The sequence below is a fragment of the Lepidochelys kempii genome, chromosome 4 (genome assembly GCF_965140285.1).
Source record: "Lepidochelys kempii isolate rLepKem1 chromosome 4, rLepKem1.hap1, whole genome shotgun sequence".
NCBI lineage: Eukaryota > Metazoa > Chordata > Testudines > Cheloniidae > Lepidochelys > Lepidochelys kempii.
Genome location: NC_136383.1, coordinates 12128324 through 12151264, shown reverse-complemented (window position 1 = coordinate 12151264; position 22941 = coordinate 12128324). Strand labels below are relative to the sequence as shown.

The following is a 22941-nucleotide window of genomic DNA, read 5'->3' as shown; positions in this document are numbered from 1 at the left end:
ATTGGCTACGCAAGGCTGGTATATGAATAAGAGGGGTGTGTGTGTAATACAATATTTTTACGTAATAATTGTAGGGGATCCAGCCAAACAGTTTTGCCTGTTACTGTAGAATGAGTGTAGTGCAGATGAAGTTTTAATAGGCACAGATTAAAGCTTGGAAATACAGGTGGAAGCAACCAGCTGAAAAACCGCAAATACGAACAGGATGCTTTAAGCTGTGTGCCAGCTTTCTTCATTATGGGTGAGTTAGTTATTCCTGAGACATTTTAAACAATGACGACTGAGTAAGAAATTTGGCATATAGACAAAGTAAACGGAGTGTTACAGCATTGTACCTGCCAGACAGGAAAATAATCAGGTCAGTGCTATCCATGTGTCTGCCACGGGTTGACTGTAACTGGATCCATTAAAATTATGTATTTGTTATCCATTAAATGTAGATCTGTTAAGGGTGGGATTCTCAGAAGTTCTCAGCATTGGCCCAGCTCTGCTCCCATTAAAGTCAGCAGGAACTTTATTATTTATTCCTCACTGGGAGAAGTGAGGAAGTTGAGTTAGGCCAACACTGAGTGCTTTTGAAATCCCACCCTAGACAGACAGTATTTTAAGATGTCCATTTAAATGACTTAGATTTTAAATTAAACGGATCCAGGCAGAGTGGGGAAAGGAAACGGTGCAACTGGAATCTGTATGTGAGTCTGTATGTTTGGGAGGGAAACCCTCATGCTTATGTAAAAACAGAGATTTGTGCCTGGAAATGTGACACTAATCCTAGCCTTTGTGGGGGGGAGAGGAGGGGTGGTAGTGTTTAATTCAATCACAGTCATTAAATCCTGATTTTTAGAATTTCCATTTCACCTTGTTTACGTTGTAACCATTATATTTATTGTAGAGGAAAAGGCAGAATAAATGAATTACTGGTCTTTGGGGACAACTGTAGTATGTGGTTGCTCACATCACCCCCAGCGAGATTTCCACACCAGACTCTGGTGAAATTCAGGCTTTCTTTAATTCACGAGTGGCTGTGTGCATGTGGTCTCATCTTAGCCCTTACATTTTGGTACACACCCTAAACTCACTGCGTAGTTCGGCAGTCTCACATCTTGGGGAAGGGCTGGTGTGTAGGAGTCGACGCTATTGCCCGATTCGCTTCACAACGGTGAATCAGGCCCTCTGTCTGGCTTGATCCCATGCATCCATGTTCCGTGTTGTTAGGAGCACTGAATTCACACAGATAATTAGGTATGAAATCCTGGTGCACTAAACAGTGTCTATAAAAATTCCGTCAAATACCTCTCCATGTTTTCTTGGTCTCCTAACTTGCCCAGGTGTGTTATTTCCTTCGGGCTCCATTGCACCTTTAGGGCACAGCACTGCCCCAGGAAGAGCACTGGAGGCATTCTGCCTCCCACAGCTCAGTGCGCAGGGGAACTCACAAGCTGCTACATGTATTTAAGAGATGTTGCATATTTCCCACCCCTTATGCCACCTGTTGTGTAGGGGGAACGGAGCCCTGGCTCTATCTGCCTGCCGCCAGGCACCATGCTTCCCTTTTTGATTGTCTTGGATAAAATCCTGTTTCTCCATGAGCACACAGAAGCTAGCCAGAACTAGCCCACAGCTAGAAGAGTATTCTCCACATTACACCAGTCAGAATGATCTATAGGTGGGATTTTCAAAAGCTTCTAAAGGAGTTAGGAATCTAACCTCCATTGACTTTCAGCGAAAGTTGGGCATCTAACTCCCTTAGGCACCTCTGAAAATCTCATCATATAACCTTAATGCTCCTTGGGAGAAAACGGAGACATTATTTTGAAGGAATCCAATTGTTTTTATGGCCAGCGTATTCTTATAACAATAAAAACCAGGTCTTTCATCCCAACATGCTTTCCTAGCAAAAGAATGTGGTCCTTGAGTAAATAATATTTTAACTGGCAGATTACTTGTTTTTCAGCACCAGGATGGTATGTAATGATGTAGCAACTGCACACAGGGAGATTGTGACATTTTGAACCAGGAAGAAAAGTTATAGGAAAAGAATTAGGAAAATCTCATGAACAATCCCCCTCCCCCCCCCCCCGCCCATTCCTAGCATTAGCACATTCCTGATTCATGGGACAATCTTGGAATTTCATGAAGGATACTCTCTCATGCTCCTCCAGATTTGCACATCAGTCCATGTAAACGCCTGTAGGACATTACCAAGATCTGCATCAGAAAGATAAGGCCTTACCCTTCTGCCCAGGTATAAATGGAGACAGCCAGTCCTGACCACGGCTGTAATGTGGTTATCTCCATGCCGTCAATAGTTCAGTCAGACCTGCAAATTATGAAATCTGGTACAAGCATCAGGCCCTGCCCCTTCACCAAGATGTAATCCCTGCCATAGCTTCTGGTTGATTCTCCAAACCTGCCAGTGTTGTCTCAAGTCTTCTCTGGATTGAGCCTCCATCTGCTAGTTCTCATCCATATTCCTCTACACATTGGGTCAGTGACTATAACACGCCTGCTGGATCAGCTGAGATTGGAGCCACAAAATTGGGTGTCACCAAAGCCCCGCTCCTGATGTTCCTTGCTCCCCTCCCCTAATAGCCCATCTAAACCTTGAACGAAAAGGGTGACAAGACAGCACCTGTGGTAACCCCCATCAGAGTGCTCTCGGGGCGGATGAGCAATCTCTCAGTATAATCTTCTGGGATCTCACAGCCTGGAAGGACGGGAGCCACTCCTGCATATACCTGCTGGTAAATCTAGAGTACCCGAGGGACCGCTGTGTCACAGGGCTTTTGCTGGAATGTTGGGAGTGGAACAAATCCTGTGATTCAAAGGCTAACAGCGTGTGGGGGAAGGACTGGAGAAATTTCCCATATATAGCTGTGGTGAACAATGGAAAGGAGAAACATCATCTAGAAGGAAGAAAAAACCTGGAGCAGATTATTTTCACACTAGGCTCAGAACAAGCTGGGAAAGTAATTTGCAAGTCTTGTTCCTGGAAAACAGTGTCACATGACAAAATTGCCCTCACAACTGGCATTAACTGGCACCCTTTTAGGTAGTGTCAGCCAAAGGGCCAGGGGTTAAGTGGGCATGCCAGCTGCGCTACTCTTATCTCTCAAAAAGAAAAGGAGTACTAGTGGCACCTTAGAGACTAATCAATTTATTTGGGCATAAGCTTTCGTGAGCTACAGCTCACTTCATCGGATGCATTCAGTGGAAAATACAGTGAGGAGATTTATATACACACAGAACATGAAAAAATGGGTGTTTATCATACATACTGTAAGGGGAGGGATCACTTAAGATGAGCTATTACCAGCAGGAGAGCCGGGGGGACGGACAGATGGATGACGGGACCTTTTGTAGTGCTAATCATGGTGGGCCATTTCCAGCAGTTAACAGGAACGTCTGAGGAATGGTGGGGGGTGGGGTGGGGGAATAAACATTGGGAAATAGTTTTACTTTGTGTAATGACACATCCACTCCCAGTCTCTATTCAAGCCTAAGTTAATTGTATCCAGTTTGCAAATTAATTCCAATTCAGCAGTCTCTCGTTGGAGTCTGTTTTTGAAGTCTTTTTGTTGTAATATTGCGACCTTTAGGTCTGTAATCGAGTGACCAGAGAGATTGAAGTGTTCTCCGACTGGTTTATGAATGTAATAATTCTTGACATCTGATTTGTGTCCATTTATTCTTTTACGTAGAGACTGTCCAGTTTGACCAGTGTACATGGCAGAGGGGTATTGCTGGCACATGATGGAATATATCACATTGGTAGCTCTCCAATACCACTTTCTACAAGCCATTACCCTCTGATCCCACTGAGGGTTATCAAAAGAAACTACAGCATTTGCTCAAGAAACTCCTTGAAAAAGCACAAGAACAAATCCGCACAGACACACCCCTGGAACCCCGACCTGGGGCATTCTATCTGCTACCCAAGATCCATAAACCTGGCAATCCTGGGCACCCCATCATCTCAGGCATTGGCACCCTGACAGCAGGATTGTCTGGCTGTGTAGACTCCCTCCTCAGGCCCTACGCTACAAGCACTCCCAGTTATCTTCGAGACACCACTGACTTCCTGAGGAAACTACAATCCATCGGTGATCTTCCTGAAAACACCATCCTGGCCACTATGGATGTAGAAGACCTCTACACCAACATTACACACAAAGATGGACTACAAGCCATCAGGAACAGTATCCCTGATAATGTCACAGCAAACCTGGTGGCTGAACTTTGTGACTTTGTCGTCACACATAACTATTTCACATTTGGGGACAGGGTATACCTTCAAATCAGCGGCACTGCTATGGGTACCACAGCATGGCCCCACAGTATGCCAACATTTTTATGGCTGACTTAGAACAATGCTTCCTCAGCTCTCGTCCCCGAATGCCCCTACTCTACTTGTGCTATATTGATGACATCTTCATCATCTGGACCCATGGGAAAGAAGCCCTTGAGGAATTCCACCATGATTTCAACAATTTCCATCCCACCATCAACCTCAGCCTGGACCAGTCCACACAAGAGATCCACTTCCTGGACACAACGGAGCTAATAAGCGATGGTCACATAAACACCACCCTATACCAGAAACCTACTGACTGCTATTCCTACCTACATGCCTCCAGCTTTCACCCAGATCACACCACACGATCCATTGCCTACAGCCAAGCTCTACGATACAACCGCATTTGCTCCAACCCCTCAGACAGAGACAAACACCTACAAGATCTCTATCAAGCATTCTTACAACTACAATACCCACCTGCTGAAGTGAAGAAACAAATTGACAGAGCCAGAAGAGTACCCAGAATTGTCACATGAAGAAGTCACCTACTACAGGACAGGCCCAACAAAGATAATAACAGAACGCCACTAACCATCACCTTCAGCCCCCAACTAAAACCTTTCCAACGCATCATCAAGAATCTACAACCTATCCTGAAGGACAACCCATCACTCTCACAAATCTTGGGAGACAGGCCAGTCCTTGCCTACAGACAGCTCCCCAACCTGAAGCAAATACTCACCAGCAACCACACAACAGAACCACTAACCCAGGAACCTATCCTTGCAACAAAGCCTGTTGCCAACTGTGTCCACATATCTATTCAGGGGACACCATCATAGGGCCTAATCACATCAGCCACACTATCAGAGGCTCATTCACCTGCACATCTACCAATGTGATATATGCCATCATGTGCCGGCAATGCCCCTCTGCCTCATTGGTCAAACTGGACAGTCTCTACGTAAAAGAATTAATGGACACAAATCAGATGTCAAGAATTATTACATTCATAAACCAGTCGGAGAATACTTCAATCTCTCTGGTCACTCGATTACAGACCTAAAGGTCACAATATTACAACAAAAAGACTTCAAAAACAGACTCCAACGAGAGACTGTTGAATTGGAATTAATTTGCAAACTGGATACAATTAACTTAGGCTTGAATAGAGACTGGGAGTGGATGTGTCATTTTACAAAGTAAAACTATTTCCCCCCACTGTTCCTCAGACGTTCCTGTTAACTGCTGGAAATGGCCCACCTTGATTATCACTACAAAAGGTTTTCTCCTTCTCCCACCTTACAATGTGTATGATAAACACCCATTTTTTCATGTTCTGTGTGTATATAAATCTCCTCACTGTATTTTCCACTGAATGCATCCGATGAAGTGAGCTGTAGCTCACGAAAGCTTATGCTCAAATAAATTGGTTAGTCTCTAAGGTGCCACAAGTACTCCTTTTCTTTTTGCGAATACAGACTAACATGGCTGCTACTCTGAAACTACTCATATCTCTGTCACTAGGCCTTTGGGTCAGGTCTGAGGTACATTAGCAGAGAGGTTTCCACTGGCCATATCTCATTTATTAAATAGCTTGTTTAGTACTTCAGTCTTGATGCTGGCCAATTGGCACCTTTCAAAAGCCTTAAATTGATGTGTGATTTCTCTCTCCCTCACACGTGTGCACCCCAAAGGGAGCGTTCTCTTTTTTTCTGAGTCTGTTTATAAAAAAAAAAAAAAAAGGAATACATTTGCATTTAAATGAATAGTTTTCCAGCTCAGCGGCTCATTGTGGTTACTAGGAGAGACCTTTCCCCTGCAGCTCAAGAGTCTGCAGCAGCAAAGTCATGGGGGTGTGGGCAGGGAAGCACTACACAGGAAACGGTACATTTTCAAGGTGTACAGCCTCCTGCAGTTTGCTTACATGCTGTGGCTCACTGTTGACTTTTCTGGGGTGGGTGTGCTTAAAAACCGGAGGATGATTAAAGGAAAAGCGAGAGAATGCGTCACTGCAGTTTCTCAGGGTTTGTTCATAGTAAAAGTGCTAACTCGTCCCCAGTGTGCCATATTCAGAGAGCTGCATGTGACTTGAAGAGGTTATATGTATCCAGGCCCCTTGTACTATTTAAAGCATAAATGGTTTTCTACAAAAGAAACTGCCTTTTTTTAACCACAATATCTGTAGATCTGCGTGCTCCATGCAGCGTGATACACTATCCTGCTGAATTTCATTTTTACTTGACTCTGTCAGTCGTTTGAACGCACTAGCTTGAGCAGTTCAAACTGGTTTATACTGCTGTTTGGGATCACCTATGAAAGACACACAACCATAGAGCGTTGCTGGAGATGTGCGCCTTGGAATCAAGAGGGAGACATGCTGTGCAAAGGCAGGGTATGGCGGGACACCCTTGCTTCTCCTCATGATCATAGAATATCAGGGTTGGAAGGGACCTCAGGAGGTCATCTAGTCCAACCCCCTGCTCAAAGCAGGACCAATCCCCAATTTTTGCTCCAGGTCCCTAAATGGCCCCCTTAAGGATTGAACTCACAACCCTGGGTTTAGCAGGCTAATGCTCAAACCACTGAGCTATCCCTCCCCCTGATATCCCCAGGACAGAATTCCTGTCAATAGGGCACCTTGTAATAAGTAACCAATGACAAACAACAGATTGTTTAGTTTTCTCTTGATGCTTCCTCAGGGGCTGTCCTGGGCATTGCAGTCAACTGGCTTTTCTGCTTGAGAAAAGTTAATATGTAGGCTAGGAAGAATTCAACCTTAATTTCTTTTATCATTTTGACTAATATTGATATTTATTTTTTCAATTTTTATTGATTTTACATTTTCACAGTTGTGGGAAATTACGGAGGGGTCAGACAATTGGGGGCTCAGACAATTATTTAATGACACTAAATGTCTAGATTCAGAAAGAAAAGGAGTACTTGTGGCACCTTAGAGACTAACCAATTTATCTGAGCATAAGCTTTTGTGAGCTACAGCCCACTTCATCGGATGCAGAAAGTTTCAGATTCAGAAATTCAGAGATTCAGAAAGTTAAAACTTGATAAGCATTAAAACATTAAATCGTTAACATCACGTTAACATATGCAAAGTAAATATCCTTACATCAAATTCTAATAAGTTCTCAAGCTGCATTTTTCTCACTTTGCCTATCTGCAAATTTTGATGATTATCGATAGAAATATTTTTTCTTTTGCTGGTTGTGGGTATGTCCGCACTACGTGCTGCTTTCAGCAGCGTGTAGCATACATACGGGTGTAATGCCCCTAGCACAGGTTAATACAGCAGTGTAGACCATGAGGCACAGCACAGGGGAGTAAGGACATGCCTGAAGGATGTGCTTGAATACGTACCCTACATAGCTCTCTACTTGCCAGAGCCATGTCTCTCTGTCTATGCCATTATTTTTAGCAGTGTCTCGCTTGCCTTTTTTCAGCTAGAGCCCTTCTCCACCGTAGAGAGAGACTCCAGCAGTGGGGAAAGGTGTAGTGTAGAGGTGTATGGTGAAATTGACGTTATCGACATTTACCAATAAAACCTAATCTTTCCAGGTCTCTTAATACGTATGACAATTGTGCCTCTAGTCTCACGGGGGCAGATCCTGATACCTATGATGAGTAACACTTTACACTGCAAGTAGTTGCGCTGAAGTCAGCAGGGTGACACATGGAGTAAGGTGCTATTCAGTGAGAGTGAAGAGTATTGAAAACGGATCCACAGTAATTTGAAAAAAGGAGCCTTTTGTAAATGGAAAAAATAGGCATGAGATTTAAAACTTTCATTTTGTGAAAACAGAATTCCGATACTTGGTTGCTTCTATAAAGCCACTCGATAGGCATTTTATTGCTTCCCTTCCTAGGCTTCAATTGGTAGTATTGATATGCATTTTACCAATGAAGAAGTTGACTACAGAGAGATTCAAGGTCAGTTTCTGCCAGCCTTATGGTATCTTTCTTTGTGAATGATCCCATTGATTTCAGTGTGACTACCCATGAGGTGCTATTTAATAAGAATTAAAGTGGCAGGATCTGCCCCGAAGGGCTTTGACCAAGACTACTTGGCTAGTCATTAACAGAGGAGGGAGCAAGCCCAAGTCCTGGCTCATGGTTCCCTTCTGTAACCGCTACTGACAGCATTTTCCTCTAGACAGCCTTACTAATACCAGCTAAAACAACACCATAATCGTCCTGTCTTTAATCTGTGTCTGCTTCCTTTTAAAATTTGTCATAAATGACACCACTGAAAGGTGTTTAATCCTCTTATTTAGTCTTTATGTAACACAGAAAGGGTAGGTTACAAAGGCAAAAGGTGGCATGGTCACAGATGAATAGTTTGTTTTAAGGAACGCTTGATGCAGTCTCGGCTTTCGTTTGTGGTTTCCCTAAGCTTTGCACCCCTTTTGCTGTTCCTTTGTCTATTGCAAAAATGAACCCCAGGTCACTGTAAACCTTCCTGCTTAGTATCTTTAATACTAAGTGAAAGTGAAAAGCAGTGCAGTCATGGGTGAAGTGCAGCTGAAAACCCACAGTGGGGCTGCTGTTGAGAGGAGACATGCAGAACAGGAAGGGCCAGGATGCAGGTTTTTGAAGATCTAGACATTTGCTTATCTAGTTTGTTTCTTTACTTTGAAAATGTATGTGTATATGGTGATAGGATTCGCTCTGTACCACTAGGCTCATTAAATGTAAAAGGTCTGACTCTCTATTGTCCTGCACCTTGCGTGGTCACCTATACCAGCGCAAAATAGGTGTGAAATGCTACCATTATGATTTTGTAGCATTTTACACCCACTCTGCACTGTATCAATGACTGTACAAGGTGCAGGGCAATGGTGAATCATGCCCCAAAGCAGCAGATTACGCCTCTCTTACTCATCCAGAGAGTTAGGTAAGTGGATTTTTCACACCCGTGAGCGATGCAGCTTTGTCAATGTAAGTTTTCAATGTAGACCAGCCCTTACTCTGCAGGAAGTTCCTCCAAATTCAGTCTAAGGAGGAAGGTGCAACTCAGCATGAGCAAGGGGATCAGACTTTGGCCCAAAGTAACTTGGAATCCTGGTGATACTATCAGTGTCTTCATAACACATCTCAGGGCTATAAAGCCTCATGGCAGAAAGTATCATAAGCAGGACTAGGACACCTATTAAAATACTTTGTTTTGTCAGCAAAAAACTCAGTCCCCCTAATCTTTACCTTAAGCATCAGAAGATGGAATAAAAAGACAAATGGCAGATTAGCTAAAAGAGATTCCTAATTCTAGGGGATTTTGTGTAACTCCGTAGTAAGTGATCTCTTCCCAATGTACTTTCCTATACATATAGAACATATCAAATCCTACAGGGAGTGAAAATACAAAAGGGTGATAAATTGCCAGTGACTGTGGTGTTGTGAGGTTTGTTTTTGTAAAGTAGGTTCAGATAAGGTTTTATTGACTCTGTAAGTAGTCAGTTCAGCTGATGGTGAGAGAGAGGTCTTTGCTCATGCTGAGATTTATACTTTCAGTTGTTTTTGTTCTTGTTGCAATTAAGATTTGGCTTCAGAGCTGTTGAACCAGTGCTATGTTTGCGTTGTAAGTTATTACATCCTGCTCTGCACATGGCAGCTTCAGAAGGCCACAGAACAAGATTTCCATGGAATTGTGTCTCGGACCTTTTGGCAGGGCGTTTCCTGCAAAGAGCTAACAGGGAGTTTCATTGTCATTGATTTTTCTCCTTCACCATCCCTGTACTCTTCTACCTACACTTACGGCCCAAAAAATCCCCCCGCCCCCACCCCCCACCTTTTAAACTAACGCCACTTGGAGCTAGTAATGGTACGTCCCATTCACTAAGATGCCCCTGTTAGTTAGTTGACGGGGTGATTGATGTTTAGCCTAGAGTTCTGCCTTCAGCACACATAGCTGATGCCTCATGGCTGCCTGTGCTCTGTTCAGTTGGCACAGAGCCTGCTCACATGTTGGGCAGGCTGTAGCTCTTGGGGGTCCTCTACGTCCCAAACAAGGACTTGTTTTAGGTGAGCAGGCTGCATTATGCTGCAAGTGACGTCTCTTCTGTGGAAATTTCCCCCATATGGTGGCACTGAAACCTTGGCATACCGTGCCTACCTTCACAATGGAGGATAGAGAGATGTCTCTCACCGCAAGCATGATTGGCCTTGCTCTAGGGGACGGAGGAAGAAGGCGCACATTAAACCAAAACAAAGCTGTTGAAATTGTCTGCACGATTTTTGGTACCTTGGAGTCACTGCATGTCCCCGTACATGAGAACTGCCCTTCAAGAGCTTGATCCTCTCACTTGACCAGTCTGGATATTGTACAGAAAATGTGCCCCAGCATGTAATTTGGGGGGTGGGCAGGTTGTGGGGAGAGCGGGAGGTGGTGTTTAAAAAAAAACCCGTTCAGTTCCTGGAGGAAAGGAAGCCAGGCTGGCCTTGATGCTCCTGTGCTTCCCCCTGATTGTCGAGGCAATGTTCAACCTTACTGCTCTTCTGGACTCTGCTGCTGGGCAAAAAAAGGCTCCTTCCCTCTATGGCTAGCTCTGAAGCTGCACTCCATCTTGACAGACGCAGCCCTGAACACAACCCACCTATGCTACTCATGACCTCCTTGCTTGATTACTGCAAAGCCCTGAATCTGGGAATGAGTAGGGCTGCTCTGAGGAGGCTCCAGCTAGTTCAGCGTGTGTCTGCCTGCTTGCTTAGGCCTTACGTGGAGACATGAACGCCACCACTCATGCTCCAGACTGCACTGACTGCCACAGAAATTTGGATTTAATTCAGTCTCCTGGTTTGGGTCTTCCAACCACCCAATAGCCTTGTGTCCAAGTTATCTCCAGCAACATCTCTCCAATAACAGTGTGGTCTTACTGGTACCACAACTGCAGTCATCAGGAACAAGAGAACTATAAACAGGGAAAGTGAGAATGGCAAAAGCAGGAAATAGGGGTTTCTCTGTGGTTAGCCCATAGCTGCTACTAGAGATTAGAATAGGCTTGAATTTTACCATGTTCCAGACTCATTGTAAGACCCATCTCTTGACTATAGCTTTTCCCCATAACTACCGCCTCAGGGAAAGAAATGGGGAAGAAAGAAGTGTGGGGCTGGATGAGACTCACTGGAGGAAACAGAGCAAAGACAATCCATTGCTATGTATTCAGGGATAGGAGGGAGTAGAGGAAAGAAATGCAACATGTTTCTTTTAGATGTTGCTGGCTTTGTAAATTTTTTGTAAGGCTTCCCAGTACCACAGTGATGAGCACAACAAACAGGTAGGTAGTGAAGTCCTTCAGGAATGAAGCCTGAGTGGATATGAAGAGTGTGTGCTGTGAAAAGGGGAGAGGTTTCTGAGTGGTGGAGCGGACTTCAGGTTTACAAGATTATAACTTGTTGGTTTCAGTTCAGTGCAGTCCATCAGTGCTGGCCTTCATCTTAGGATGTGACAGTGCAGTGGTAATTGTTGAACTCTACCTTCTTGTGTGTTTCTGCTCAGGGGGAACAAACTATTCTGTGCAATAGACCTTCTACCTGGTATGTCAGGTCTGCACATAGGATTTTGACATGATTGGAGATGCTGAAAAAGGAACTGTGGTGCCCGAAACAATGCTAGAAGAGGCATTTACTGCATATTCTGTAGTGCTGTTGTTGAAGGAGGGAAATATTTCATGTATTCATGCCCAAATCCTCACTACACATTTCTTGATTGGTATATTTTTCATGATTGCATTTCATCCCCACTACCAAATAGGTTTGAATTTGAGATACAAACATGTTTCCATGCCAGACCTGTATCAATAGGGATGAAATATGATCCTGATGGAAATCCGGTTGCAAAATCTGGAGTAAAATTTTAGGGCAAGAATACATGACATTTCGCAAGTAGGAGGAGGATAACCCACTTGTTGTGGGACTGGAAATCTTCTCTAAATGTAAATATATCCCTTTAGTTATATAGTCCACCTTGCTCTCATAGTGCTATAAAACAAAATCATACCTGTTTAGTTTCTATAATGCAGTACAATTTATACAATGTCCTATTTTAATGTCATTGAAATATTCTTATTGATGATAAAAGTATTTATTCGAGTTTTGCAAAACACTGAAACGTGCTTGGAAGGCACAATCCCCTGTCTAAATGAACCTTAAAAACCCAACTGACTTATGATGCTACAGTGGTACAGTTCATAGGGTAGGGTATGTCTGTGGCACAGTGAGAGGTGTGAGTATGTTTCTTTACCAAGCTCCTGGCTGGTATTATCGACTGCTCCTTTATTTATTTTTTAGACTTTAACAGTTTTATCATGTCATGTAGCCACGAGGTTTAAATTTGGAACAAGTGGGAATTTATGAATTCTGAGTTTACAATGAAATACCAGTGAAGCTCCATAGTCTTGTCACGTGAAAGCAAAGTAATCCACTGTGATTACTTTTTTTATTTTACTGTAAATGCCACAAGCAGTTGTACAGTTTTAATTATGAAGTGTTACTGAGGTTTCTTGTGATGCTATATTTTTTAGGCCATGTCTTCACTGCAATGTTAGCGCAAGCTATGACTTGAATTTTCCCCCTAACTTGATGCCTGTCCAGTCCCCACTCACAAATTTGTTTCTCAGATTCAGGAGTCCTTTAAGCTCAGCTGTCCTGGCAGTGGGGGGAGCCTGGGGGAGGTGTGGAAGTTGGAGTACTGCTGATGCTCAAACTTCTCATGCTGTGGGGATGCAAGAGCTCGAGTTACAACAACTCATCAGCTGCTAATCCAGTCACTCTGAGACGCTAATGAAATCATTCTGTGTCCTCCAGTGTCATTTTGCCATCTGGTTGCTCTCATTTGAGCTAGGCAGCTCCAGTGGAGTAATCTGAGTGAACTAACTCAAGCTAACTGTTGCAGGCAGGCAAGCCCTTGGGACTTGTGGGTCATTTGTAAGCATTCATTTGGGCTAAGAAGACAGCAAATATTATTTGCTACTACTTTAATAAATTATCATAGTTTTTTAACATCTTAAATTTGTTCCCATTCTTAACTGTTTAAACACCACGTTCACAATGCTTCGTTTTCTGTCTTCTCTTTCAGATAATCGTTCAGTATTGAATGAGACAATGGCAGCGTCCGTTGATTGGCTGACCAGTTCCCCTGCTGAGAAGGTAAGTGAGGCTTACAGGAAAGCAGGCATTGAAAACCTCAGTGTGCTATTCAATTATGTGTTTGGAATAGATTGACACCTCTGCACTACTGGTGCTTTTTCTCCAAAAAATGGATTAAAAATAGAGGGGTGGTTTCTAAGCAACGTTCTAGTCCCATTGCGAAGAGCCAGAGAGGGAGTTATTCCTCCTTTTATTAAAAATAATCAAACCACAGTCCCATACTGGATAGTTACTCCTCCATTGTTTTTCCAGTCTTGCTTTGGGAACATGTGATGTATAACCTGCTGTTTGTGACCGTGGCCTTGCATGGGAAAAGGTGTTACAGGTGTAAGTGAGCTTACCATCTCACTTTCTCTCCCATAACTGTGATGCCGTGGATCCTGTACTTTACAACTGAATTTTATTTTAAGTATTCCTCTTATGTGTAGTGCCATTTGTGCACCTATGGTAGGTGGTTTGCCCACAGAGATACTCACTTCTTTCAGCAGCCTTTTCAGCCACTAGCAGTGCAGACATAGGAGTATAGGTGCATAATTTTACAAAATATATTATAATTCTGGATACCCCAAAAATTTGAAACGCTGGTGGAACTCACAAGGTGTGTGCAGACTTAAACAATTTGAACTGCATGATTTCATGTCACTTCCCTCTTCCCTGTCCGTTGTATGTTTATTGTCCATCTTAGATCTTAAAAACTTTAGGGCAGGGAGGTTGCCTTTGATGTGTCTTTATGCCTTGCTCTCCTATGGTGCTATGGAAATAGTTTGGATGCCGTTAATATCCTCACAGTGTTGTTACCTTTTGCCTAATTGGTAGTATGATGCTGTTCCCTATGTTAATGCTGCTGTATTGTTAATTACTTGCAAACAGTAGGCCCCATCCTTGTGATTGGGGCTGGTCCTGCTTTGAGCAGGGGGTTGGACTAGATGACCTCCTGAGGTCCCTTCCAACCCTGATCTGCTAGGATTCTATGACTGTGTAGGTCAGCACTTGTGCCCATGAGGTCAATGGACTCCTTGTCGCCGGAGGGACCTTCCCATGCAGATCTGATCAGAGCTATAGTTCTAAAGATGTTAACCTGGACCACTGTACTAGTTCTCTCATTACAAACTTTAATTTGCTGTAGTTTGGGTACAAGAGAGCTCACACGGGAGGCAAACTTTTGGACGAGAAGGAGAAAAGAAATAGAACTTGGTGGTTTCAAACTTTGGTTTGGTTTTCCGGAATGAAGACTAACTTGGGGTTTAAAACAGAAAATTATACCTAAGAATGCAAAGCTGCTGTCTGGATTTTCTTTATTATTATTATTTTGTTTGTATTACAGTAACACCGAGAGACCTCAACTGAAATTGAGGCTCTGTTGTGGTAGGCACTGTAGAAACACATAGTGAGAGACAATCCCTGCCCTAAAGTGTTTACAATCTAAATAGACAAGACAAAGGGTGTGTGGAGGGAGGAGACAGAGTCCAAGTGACTTGCCCAAGGATACCTAGCCGGTTGATAGCAGAGCCAGGAATAGAAGCTAGGTCTCCTGATTCCCAGCTAGTTGCCCTGTGCACTGGACTACACTGCCTCCCTGGTGCCTCCTTTTCGTCTTCTATGATTTTGTTACTGTGCCTATGTGTAGTCACTGCAGTACTTCAGCAGCTGCGTTCTGCTCTTTCACTGGGACTGAAAATTAGGTCCTAATTGTTCAGCTTCCCTTCATAGTAAATGATGCTTTTAAAAGTGATGAGCAGCCCCAAGCACTAGTACAATACTACCTGTCAAGGCTCTGGAGGCCGCCTGCCAGGAAAAGAATGCCAGTTGCTACTTCAGTTTCATTAACAAGAACAGCTCTTCTCGCTATTTGTGGAGTTTGCATTGGATTTTCAGGCTTAGGGAAAGGCTGGAAAAGTGCATAAGGGGAAAGTGACCGACTAATTTACGGGGGTGAAGATATAAAAAAAGCCCAGTTCAGAAGAGGAAGCTGGTGCAAATAACCCAGCAGATCATATTTCCAGATGCTCTTCTGTGGGACAGGGTCCACAGCACCGGATATCCTCCACCCTTAAAGCCCCATATGCTAACATCCTTCCTGCAACTGAGTAGGACTGGATGGTGCTCCCTTCAGAGCTGATGAGCATCTCTCCTGAATCAGTCAGAGAGAGAGACATCAGGCGCACTCTCCCCATGGGAGCTGAACAAGTAGCACTCCCAGCCAGGGGGAGTCGGACACTGGACCCAGGGATTAATACCTGTTCCCTTGCATGTGCCAGTGTAGAGAAATAACTCCAGGACCAACTCAGTGTTTTCCCTCAAGCACTAAGGTTCCTTATAGTTTTAGAACAAAACAAATTGTTAGGGGCACATGATGATGTTAAGAATGGGAAGAACAGTCCTATTCTAAATCCTTGTAGACAGTTACCCAGAGAAGCAAATGTGCTGAATCTTTGAATGTACTGTGACAAAGTGAGAGAGCTTCAGGGTACTTCTTGGAGTTGACATCCCACTTGTATCGGAAAATGGCATATCTAATTTATCCGCTGGTGCAAGAACCCTTACCAGTGTACTTCCACTGATAGCCAGCCACTGTGGAAGGTCATCTTGTTGGTCCATGTGTTGCCCTCTTGGTGCTTGCGGTCTAATCTCAAAGCTGGAAAAGGAAACCGCTGTAATAAAACATTTAAAAAAAAAAAAAAAAAAAAAAAAAGGAAAAAAGGAGGACTTGTGGCACCTTAGAGACTAACCAATTTATTTGAGCATAAGCTTTCGTGAGCTACAGCTCACTTCATCGGATGCATGTAGCTCATGAAAGCTTATGCTCAAATAAATTGGTTAGTCTCTAAGGTGCCACAAGTCCTCCTTTTCTTTTTGCAAATACAGATTAACACGGCTGCTACTCTGAAACCTGTAATAAAACGTGATTCTTTGGGTAAAGACAGTGCAATCAAGTAGTCCAAAAACTTTTCATCTATTTTAAATCTATGAACAGGCTCTGAGAAGAGAGCCCTTCAGTGTACCTGTCAGTTTCAAATGTGCTGCCTCTTGAATGGTTTAGTTCATGGCGAATGCTTCTGATGATGGGTGTTTGTTTTATTTTAATGACATGATAATGGGGAAAAGGCTCACGAGGAAACCCTTTTTTCTCTTGTGCTTCTGGTGACCCAAACACTCATTTTCTTTGAAACATTCAATTAACACTCTACAGTTGTTTATTTATGAAGCTATTGGCGTCCAAGACCTAGTGGTTTTACCCTCCAGGAATACACATTCAAAATCAGTATGCGGGAGGCAGGCACAAAATCTTACTTCTGTCTTTATCTCCCTGCTCCGAAAACATCCTCCCACTTAGCCTTTTGTTCCAGGCTTGAAGTTAGCGGTCCAGGCAGATAGGCAGAAATCCTTTTAACAGGGAACCCGTTTTTGCTTCTTTGTGCTTCAGAGAGAGAAAATGCTGAGAGAGCAAATGTGGTGGCACCTTGTCAGGTGGATAAACTGATAGTTTCCCCCCTTCCCCACACCCTCCATCATTGTCAGCAACATCACACCTCAGTTCAACTACAACTTTCTGGATTGGTGAAATTTGCTGAGGAAGCTGCAATATAATACAAGCAGCCTTCCAGCACAATTTGATACATGGCCACTGTTGAGTTGCATGCCTGATGTATATTGATACATGTATATAAGTGTATGAGATACTAACAAACGCACACTGTGGTTACGTGTGTGTACTCTCCAACAGTAGGCATCTCCTGGTCTTAAATTAGTACTTTTAAAGTGTCTCCAAGGTTTCTAGTACAATTTTGTCCGTTCACTAGTTCAGCATTCCACTTCTAAGTAACTGATTCCCCCCCACCCCTGCCCCCCGACTCCTTGTGTGGTCGCTTAAGGGAATGCCTTCATATTGTATCTCCGATTTCCGTCTGAAAAGGTTGTGACTACCATAGTAATAAGCAACATCTAAGATTCCTGTAACGAAACAGATGAATCGTCTTCTTCTCTTTTTCCTTGTTTGTGGGCTATGTGCATTTGACTGCACTTCGTAGATAGCTCATTTCGCTGCTTCTGCTGTTATAGTCCATTTCCTCCATTTGGGTTTTTCTGCAGCATAAGGCAGAAAACATGTGTTTGAAATAGGAAAATGTGACTGTAAACTCCCCCCCAGAACTGGCAGGAGGTTCGGGGATAGGTGTAGTTACCTGAAACGACTTCAGTTTTGTTTAACACTGTATTTTGAGTGGGCAGTGTCCCTTTAAACTGCCCACACCTGTTTTTCACAAGTTTATTTTGATGATGCACATACACACTTCGTATTCTTCATTCTTTATGCATTCAGATTTGTTCTCTCCTTCTCACCGCACTGGCATTGCTGGGAATTATGTATACATAGGGAGAGGAGACAAGAACTCCATAAACTCTGCTGAGTATTAAGCAATAGATCATTTTCTGACATAACTGCACAAGGAAATGAGGGGGTCTATCATGTAATTTTAAGTACAAATTGTGTTCCTTATTGGGAATTACAGGATTATGATCTGGTTTAAAATATTTGAATCCATGTGTACGCAATTCAGGTTTGCTCACATGCAGAATCTTTCCCAGTGCTACTATAAATAAGGGCCCAATTCAAGTCCCACAGAAGTCAGTGGAAATATTTGTTTTCAGTAGGGGTTGTACTGAGTCCCAGGTGAGCTGGTGCTTTACAACATTACTGCAGTGAATGCCTTAAGACTCAATCCAGAAACGTTCCACTCCTGTGCCTTTTTAATGGCCCCCAAAAGGAAAGTCATACTGTATCTTGTATATTGCCACTAAATCCATGCAGGGTCTTTATGTATGGTACAATAGACAGCAGAGCTGAACGTCAGGGTGTGTATGATGGATAGATATAGGAGGAACACTTTTCTGTCAGGTGTTGGGTAACTCCACTTGGGAATAATTCCATAGATTTTTTTTTTAATTTTTTTTGGCCCGATTTAGGCAAACTTATTTTTATGTTCAATTTTTCAATGGTAATTAAATCAAAATTGGTGAAATCATACATCCCCTTTTCTCAAAGGAGGTTGCAGTTTTATCGTTGGCAGCTACAGTTTTCTGAACAGTTCTAAATGCAGCAGTGTTAAAAGGAGTCATAAGAAATACAAGGCTCAGATTGCCTGACGATGCCCAATACGAAGTCTGATAAGGGAATTGTTTTGCAGTTCTGTCCCTTGCAATTTAATGTGATTACCGAGATGAGCATTTTGCGGTGGAGTCTGGTGTTCTTTGGCCATTTTGTGCTCTGCACGCGCTGCTAAACTGAGGGCTTCTATGAACTATATAGAGGGACCCCAGAACTGAATTAGAGCTTTGTTCTCAACATAAAACCAGGAATGTGTGAAGGCCAGTGTGTTGGTTCACCAGGAGGGCTACTCGTTACCCAGAATTAATCAGACTTTGCATCAGTAGCTCACCATACTTCTCATATTTTAGTGGTCTGGGTAGAACTTTGTGGAGGTGATGCTCATAACTCCGTTACAGAGGGGTCTGAACTGCTACTGCCAGAGCTGGCTCTGGAGTGGAAGCCTCCTGCTGTCAAGTGACATCAGGCAGTCTTGGGACCCACTTTGAGGAGGTGCATGGGGTCTCTTCTGCTAGAAGGCCAGTGTGTTGTGCCTTCTTGGATAGGAATGGGTTTTGATTAGGTGGTGTGGGCAGGGAGTGAACTAGAAAAAGTGAAATCTGAGTGTAAAGTTTGGGTCTCGGGCCAGTTGCTCCACTTGCACATCAGAACTCTGTATCTGGTTTCCAACTTGATCAGGCAAGCCACAGGGAAGCTAGACAATGATTGCCAGGTTGGGGAGGCCCTACCAGTGGAGACAGAGGCAGTTCTCCATATCCAGTGGAGGGAACAGGGATGAAATGATGCTCTCACTGAAGAGGTTTATATTGTTGGTAGGTATCACTGTCCTACATTTTAAATTCCAGAATCTGAGAGGGAATCAAGCTTTGCCTTTTGTTTGTGCACATGCACCCGCTCTGCCGCCCAGTTCACATTCACTTACCAAACAGCCACACCACTGCAGAAACTTTCATCCTCAGACCATAGCATTGTAGTTCTGGGATTTCTGCTCCAGCTGCTATTTTAGTGATGAGCAGAGTTATGAGCTGTAGCTCACGAAAGCTTATGCTCAAATAAATTTGTTAGTCTCTAAGGTGCCACAAGTCCTCCTGTTCTTTATACCAGAGCACAGCTTCATGGGATATTTTCTTTGCTCTTTAGTACAATAACACGATCGCCTGGTCATCTCTGACAAAGGAGGAGTGCTGGAAATATGGAGGCTACCTTATGGGCAACAACTGCAACTACGTCCCTGACATCACCCTCATGTCTTTTATCCTCTTCTTTGGCACCTACACCTGCTCCATGGCTCTGAAGAAGTTCAAAACCAGCCGTTATTTCCCAACCACTGTAAGTATCTCTGTTTATCACCTGGGGGAATTGGCTTATTCAAACAAGAGCACATACAATGTACTCTTGTTTGCAACCCCTTCTTTTGCAATAGATACAGCGCCGAAGGACAAACACCACTATGTGGGGATGCACGCACTGACACCAGATGCTATTTGTTCAATAGTATTGAATTTAGGCAAGTCATGGAATTGCTTATTTTTCAGCTCTAAACTTCCGAACGTTTCTGGAGGGCACAAGTGAGATGGCGGAAGAATTGAAAACTGGCTGGAGCCTGTAGTGACAATAACGCTTACACAGACAAGAATTCCAAGCTGAGGGGTGCAGTGATGCAATTGATTAGTACAAATCTCATCAGAGCTTTTGCTTCCAGGGTTAAGAATTCACCAATGCAGAGCCCTTAGTTTATACAGAAAACTGAGCTGCCAGTAGTAGCCAAAGATCATTTTCAGTGTCCTGATAGTAAAGCTGAGTCCTGCTCCCATTGCAAGACTGGATACCTGGTGATAAACAGTCTTCTGTGTGGTATGCCTGAACGTATAAACAGAAATCACTTTATCGAGTGACACACAGGTGCAGCAAAAGCATAAGTAAGCAACTTCTTGTCTGTACAAAAAGAAGTTATTTTTACAGAGTAAAAGTAGTCCAGTGTCTCCTAATGCCCTAGAAATAAATCTGTCTAGAATATAAAAACTGACACCTCATAATATTAAGGTTGCAAATTTTAAATGCTCAGAAGTCAGAATACTAAAAAGTTATGGTCTTAGTAGTAATGTTACCTCAACCATGATGCATTTCCTGTATATTTTATGGTATGCATTTAACAGCATAAATTCTATTGACTCTTTTAGGGTCTCATCTAAGAACAGACTTGATTAGTGGGAATCTTTTCATTGACTTAAACAGGCTTTGGATTAGGCTGCTTTTACCAGATTCTGCTACCTTTACTTCCTGAATAATTCTAGTGGAATCAGTGCTATGACTTGAGGAGTAAGATATTACTCAGTGTAAAGATGGCAGAATCTGGCCCTTAGAGAATAAGACAGGAAGAAACAATACAACAACCGATATGCAAAGAGATGAGCGAATATGAATGAAAAAGCGAATGTTCTCATAGCAATGTTTGATCTTGGCCATATTTTACATCTTAACAGCCTAGATACTGAAGTCCTCTCTCTGTAGATCAGGCACAGCATGGGCAGGTACAGGAGAGACATCAAGCTTCCTCACCATGCAAATGTGCTTCTGTCTAATCAACAGAAGTTGGTGATTAAAAGCTGTATCTCGCCCACCTTGTCTCTCTCTACCTAGAACAGTCAGTTTAGGTTTTTCTGTGTATCTAAGTACTCACTTGGGATGAGAGACTAGTTCAATCTCCATTCCCAGCTGGTCTTCAGCCACTTTGCTGTTTCAAGGGAGATGTGACAGCTCCCAGAAGGCATCCTACTTCTTGCAGTGGTGGCCTCTAACAGTAGCAGCAGCAGCACTGGGGCTGTCTTAGCTGTCCTAGGAAAACGGCACTACTTCATTTATTGTCAGTTTGTATTTGGGAGGTTTCCGTAGTGACCATAAAGGGCTAGGGACTGAATTTCGATTTTTAAAAGGAAGCATTGTTTCTGCAGAAGTTGACTGCACATGCCCAGAGCTCTGCAGTCTTTGAGCTAAAGATTCCTTCTCCTCCTACATGAGGTGGATTTCTCGAGCCATGCACAAATAGATATAAGAAGTTTTAGTGCAGATTGGGACTCTTGCTCTTCATGCTGAAAGCAAACAGGGAGATATTTGATCTCTGAATAGAGGTGTTTCAGTAACACACCTTTTAGCTCCTCTCTCCCGACAACAGACTCTTAGCCAACTGATACATAGCCCTGGTGGGTCAGCAAAAGCTGCTTGTTCTGTTTGCCCAGCTAGTGTCACAATGACAGCTGTCAAAGGTGAGAGAGGTGGTGAAAAAAGTTCTACTCCTTCCCTCTTAGAGAACCCAGTTTGCAATATTTTGGACAACAGCGGTCCCCATCCCCAAGATCCAACCCTAATTTCATCCGAGCGAAAACCTGAAAAACAAGGGCACTAGTTTCAGGTTTCTGTACATAACAAAACTTTTTCTCTCTCTCTCAGAGAACCCCCCTGTGGCATTCTGACTGCAATAGGATTTATAGTACAGTGATGTTTATGCTCCTGCAGCACTGAAGTGGAACTTTTATTATTTTTAATGAAAAGAAAACAAATTCCACCATGGCAGGAATGTAGTTCAGTTTATCTCTAACCATGTGAAGCTGGGGAGCCTGGGAGGAAGAATTCTGAGAAGTTGACACAATAGCATATAAAAGCCCAATGTGATCTGGCTAGTTAAATTTCAAGGGTCAGACCCTCAGCTACTGAAAACTGTCACAGCTACGTTGACTTCAATGGAGTTACAACAGTTGACACAGGTTGAGGATCTGCCCGCAATTGCTTTTCACTTCAGTTTTGTGGTTCATTTATTACTTTAACACCATAAAAAAGAAACATCAGGATATAATTTTAAAAACTCTTCATTTCCGTACATGGCACCACACCCACATTGAAATAGTTTTCTGCTCCTTTCTTTTGAGTTCCTCTCTCTGACCTCCCCATATGAGTCCCTTGGTGACTGTTTCCATTGCTGATGTGAAATCTTGATTTTTTTTTTTCCTTGCTTTTATAGTTTCATATTAAAGGCCCAATCTGCTTTGCCAAATAGGCTATGTTAAAAAATTGTTTCGGGAATCAGTGTTGCTAAATATCTTTATTTTTATCTTGAGACACATGATCACAGGAGAAACTCAACTTTCATTGGGGGGGGAGTACGTTTCTAGCCCTAATGGGAGCAATGAAAAGCTTGAAAACATGAATGCTAAAAAAACCATCAAACATCAGGAGGCAAATAAAAAGAGCCCAATATTTATTTGTTTAAAATTTCATTATTTTGGAGAGACCTGACTCATAATTTTTGAACCCTCATTGGCAATACTGGGAGTGATCTTGAAACCCATTTAATGTAATATGGTTGTACAAGACAGTGTGAACAGGATGT

At 43.0% G+C, this 22941-nt stretch overlaps 1 protein-coding gene across 7 annotated transcripts in view; it reads left to right on the top strand.

Moving 5' to 3' along the window:
- SLC4A4 (solute carrier family 4 member 4) overlaps positions 1 to 22941 on the top strand; it is a 268875-nt gene that overhangs the window by 205013 nt on the left and 40921 nt on the right. For all 7 annotated transcript variants that reach the window (XM_073340388.2, XM_073340382.2, XM_073340384.1 and 4 more), the window contains 2 exons: positions 13383 to 13453; positions 19698 to 19886. In XM_073340388.2, the coding sequence (XP_073196489.1) occupies positions 13383 to 13453; positions 19698 to 19886 (260 nt within the window). The remainder of the gene's footprint in view (positions 1 to 13382; positions 13454 to 19697; positions 19887 to 22941) is intronic.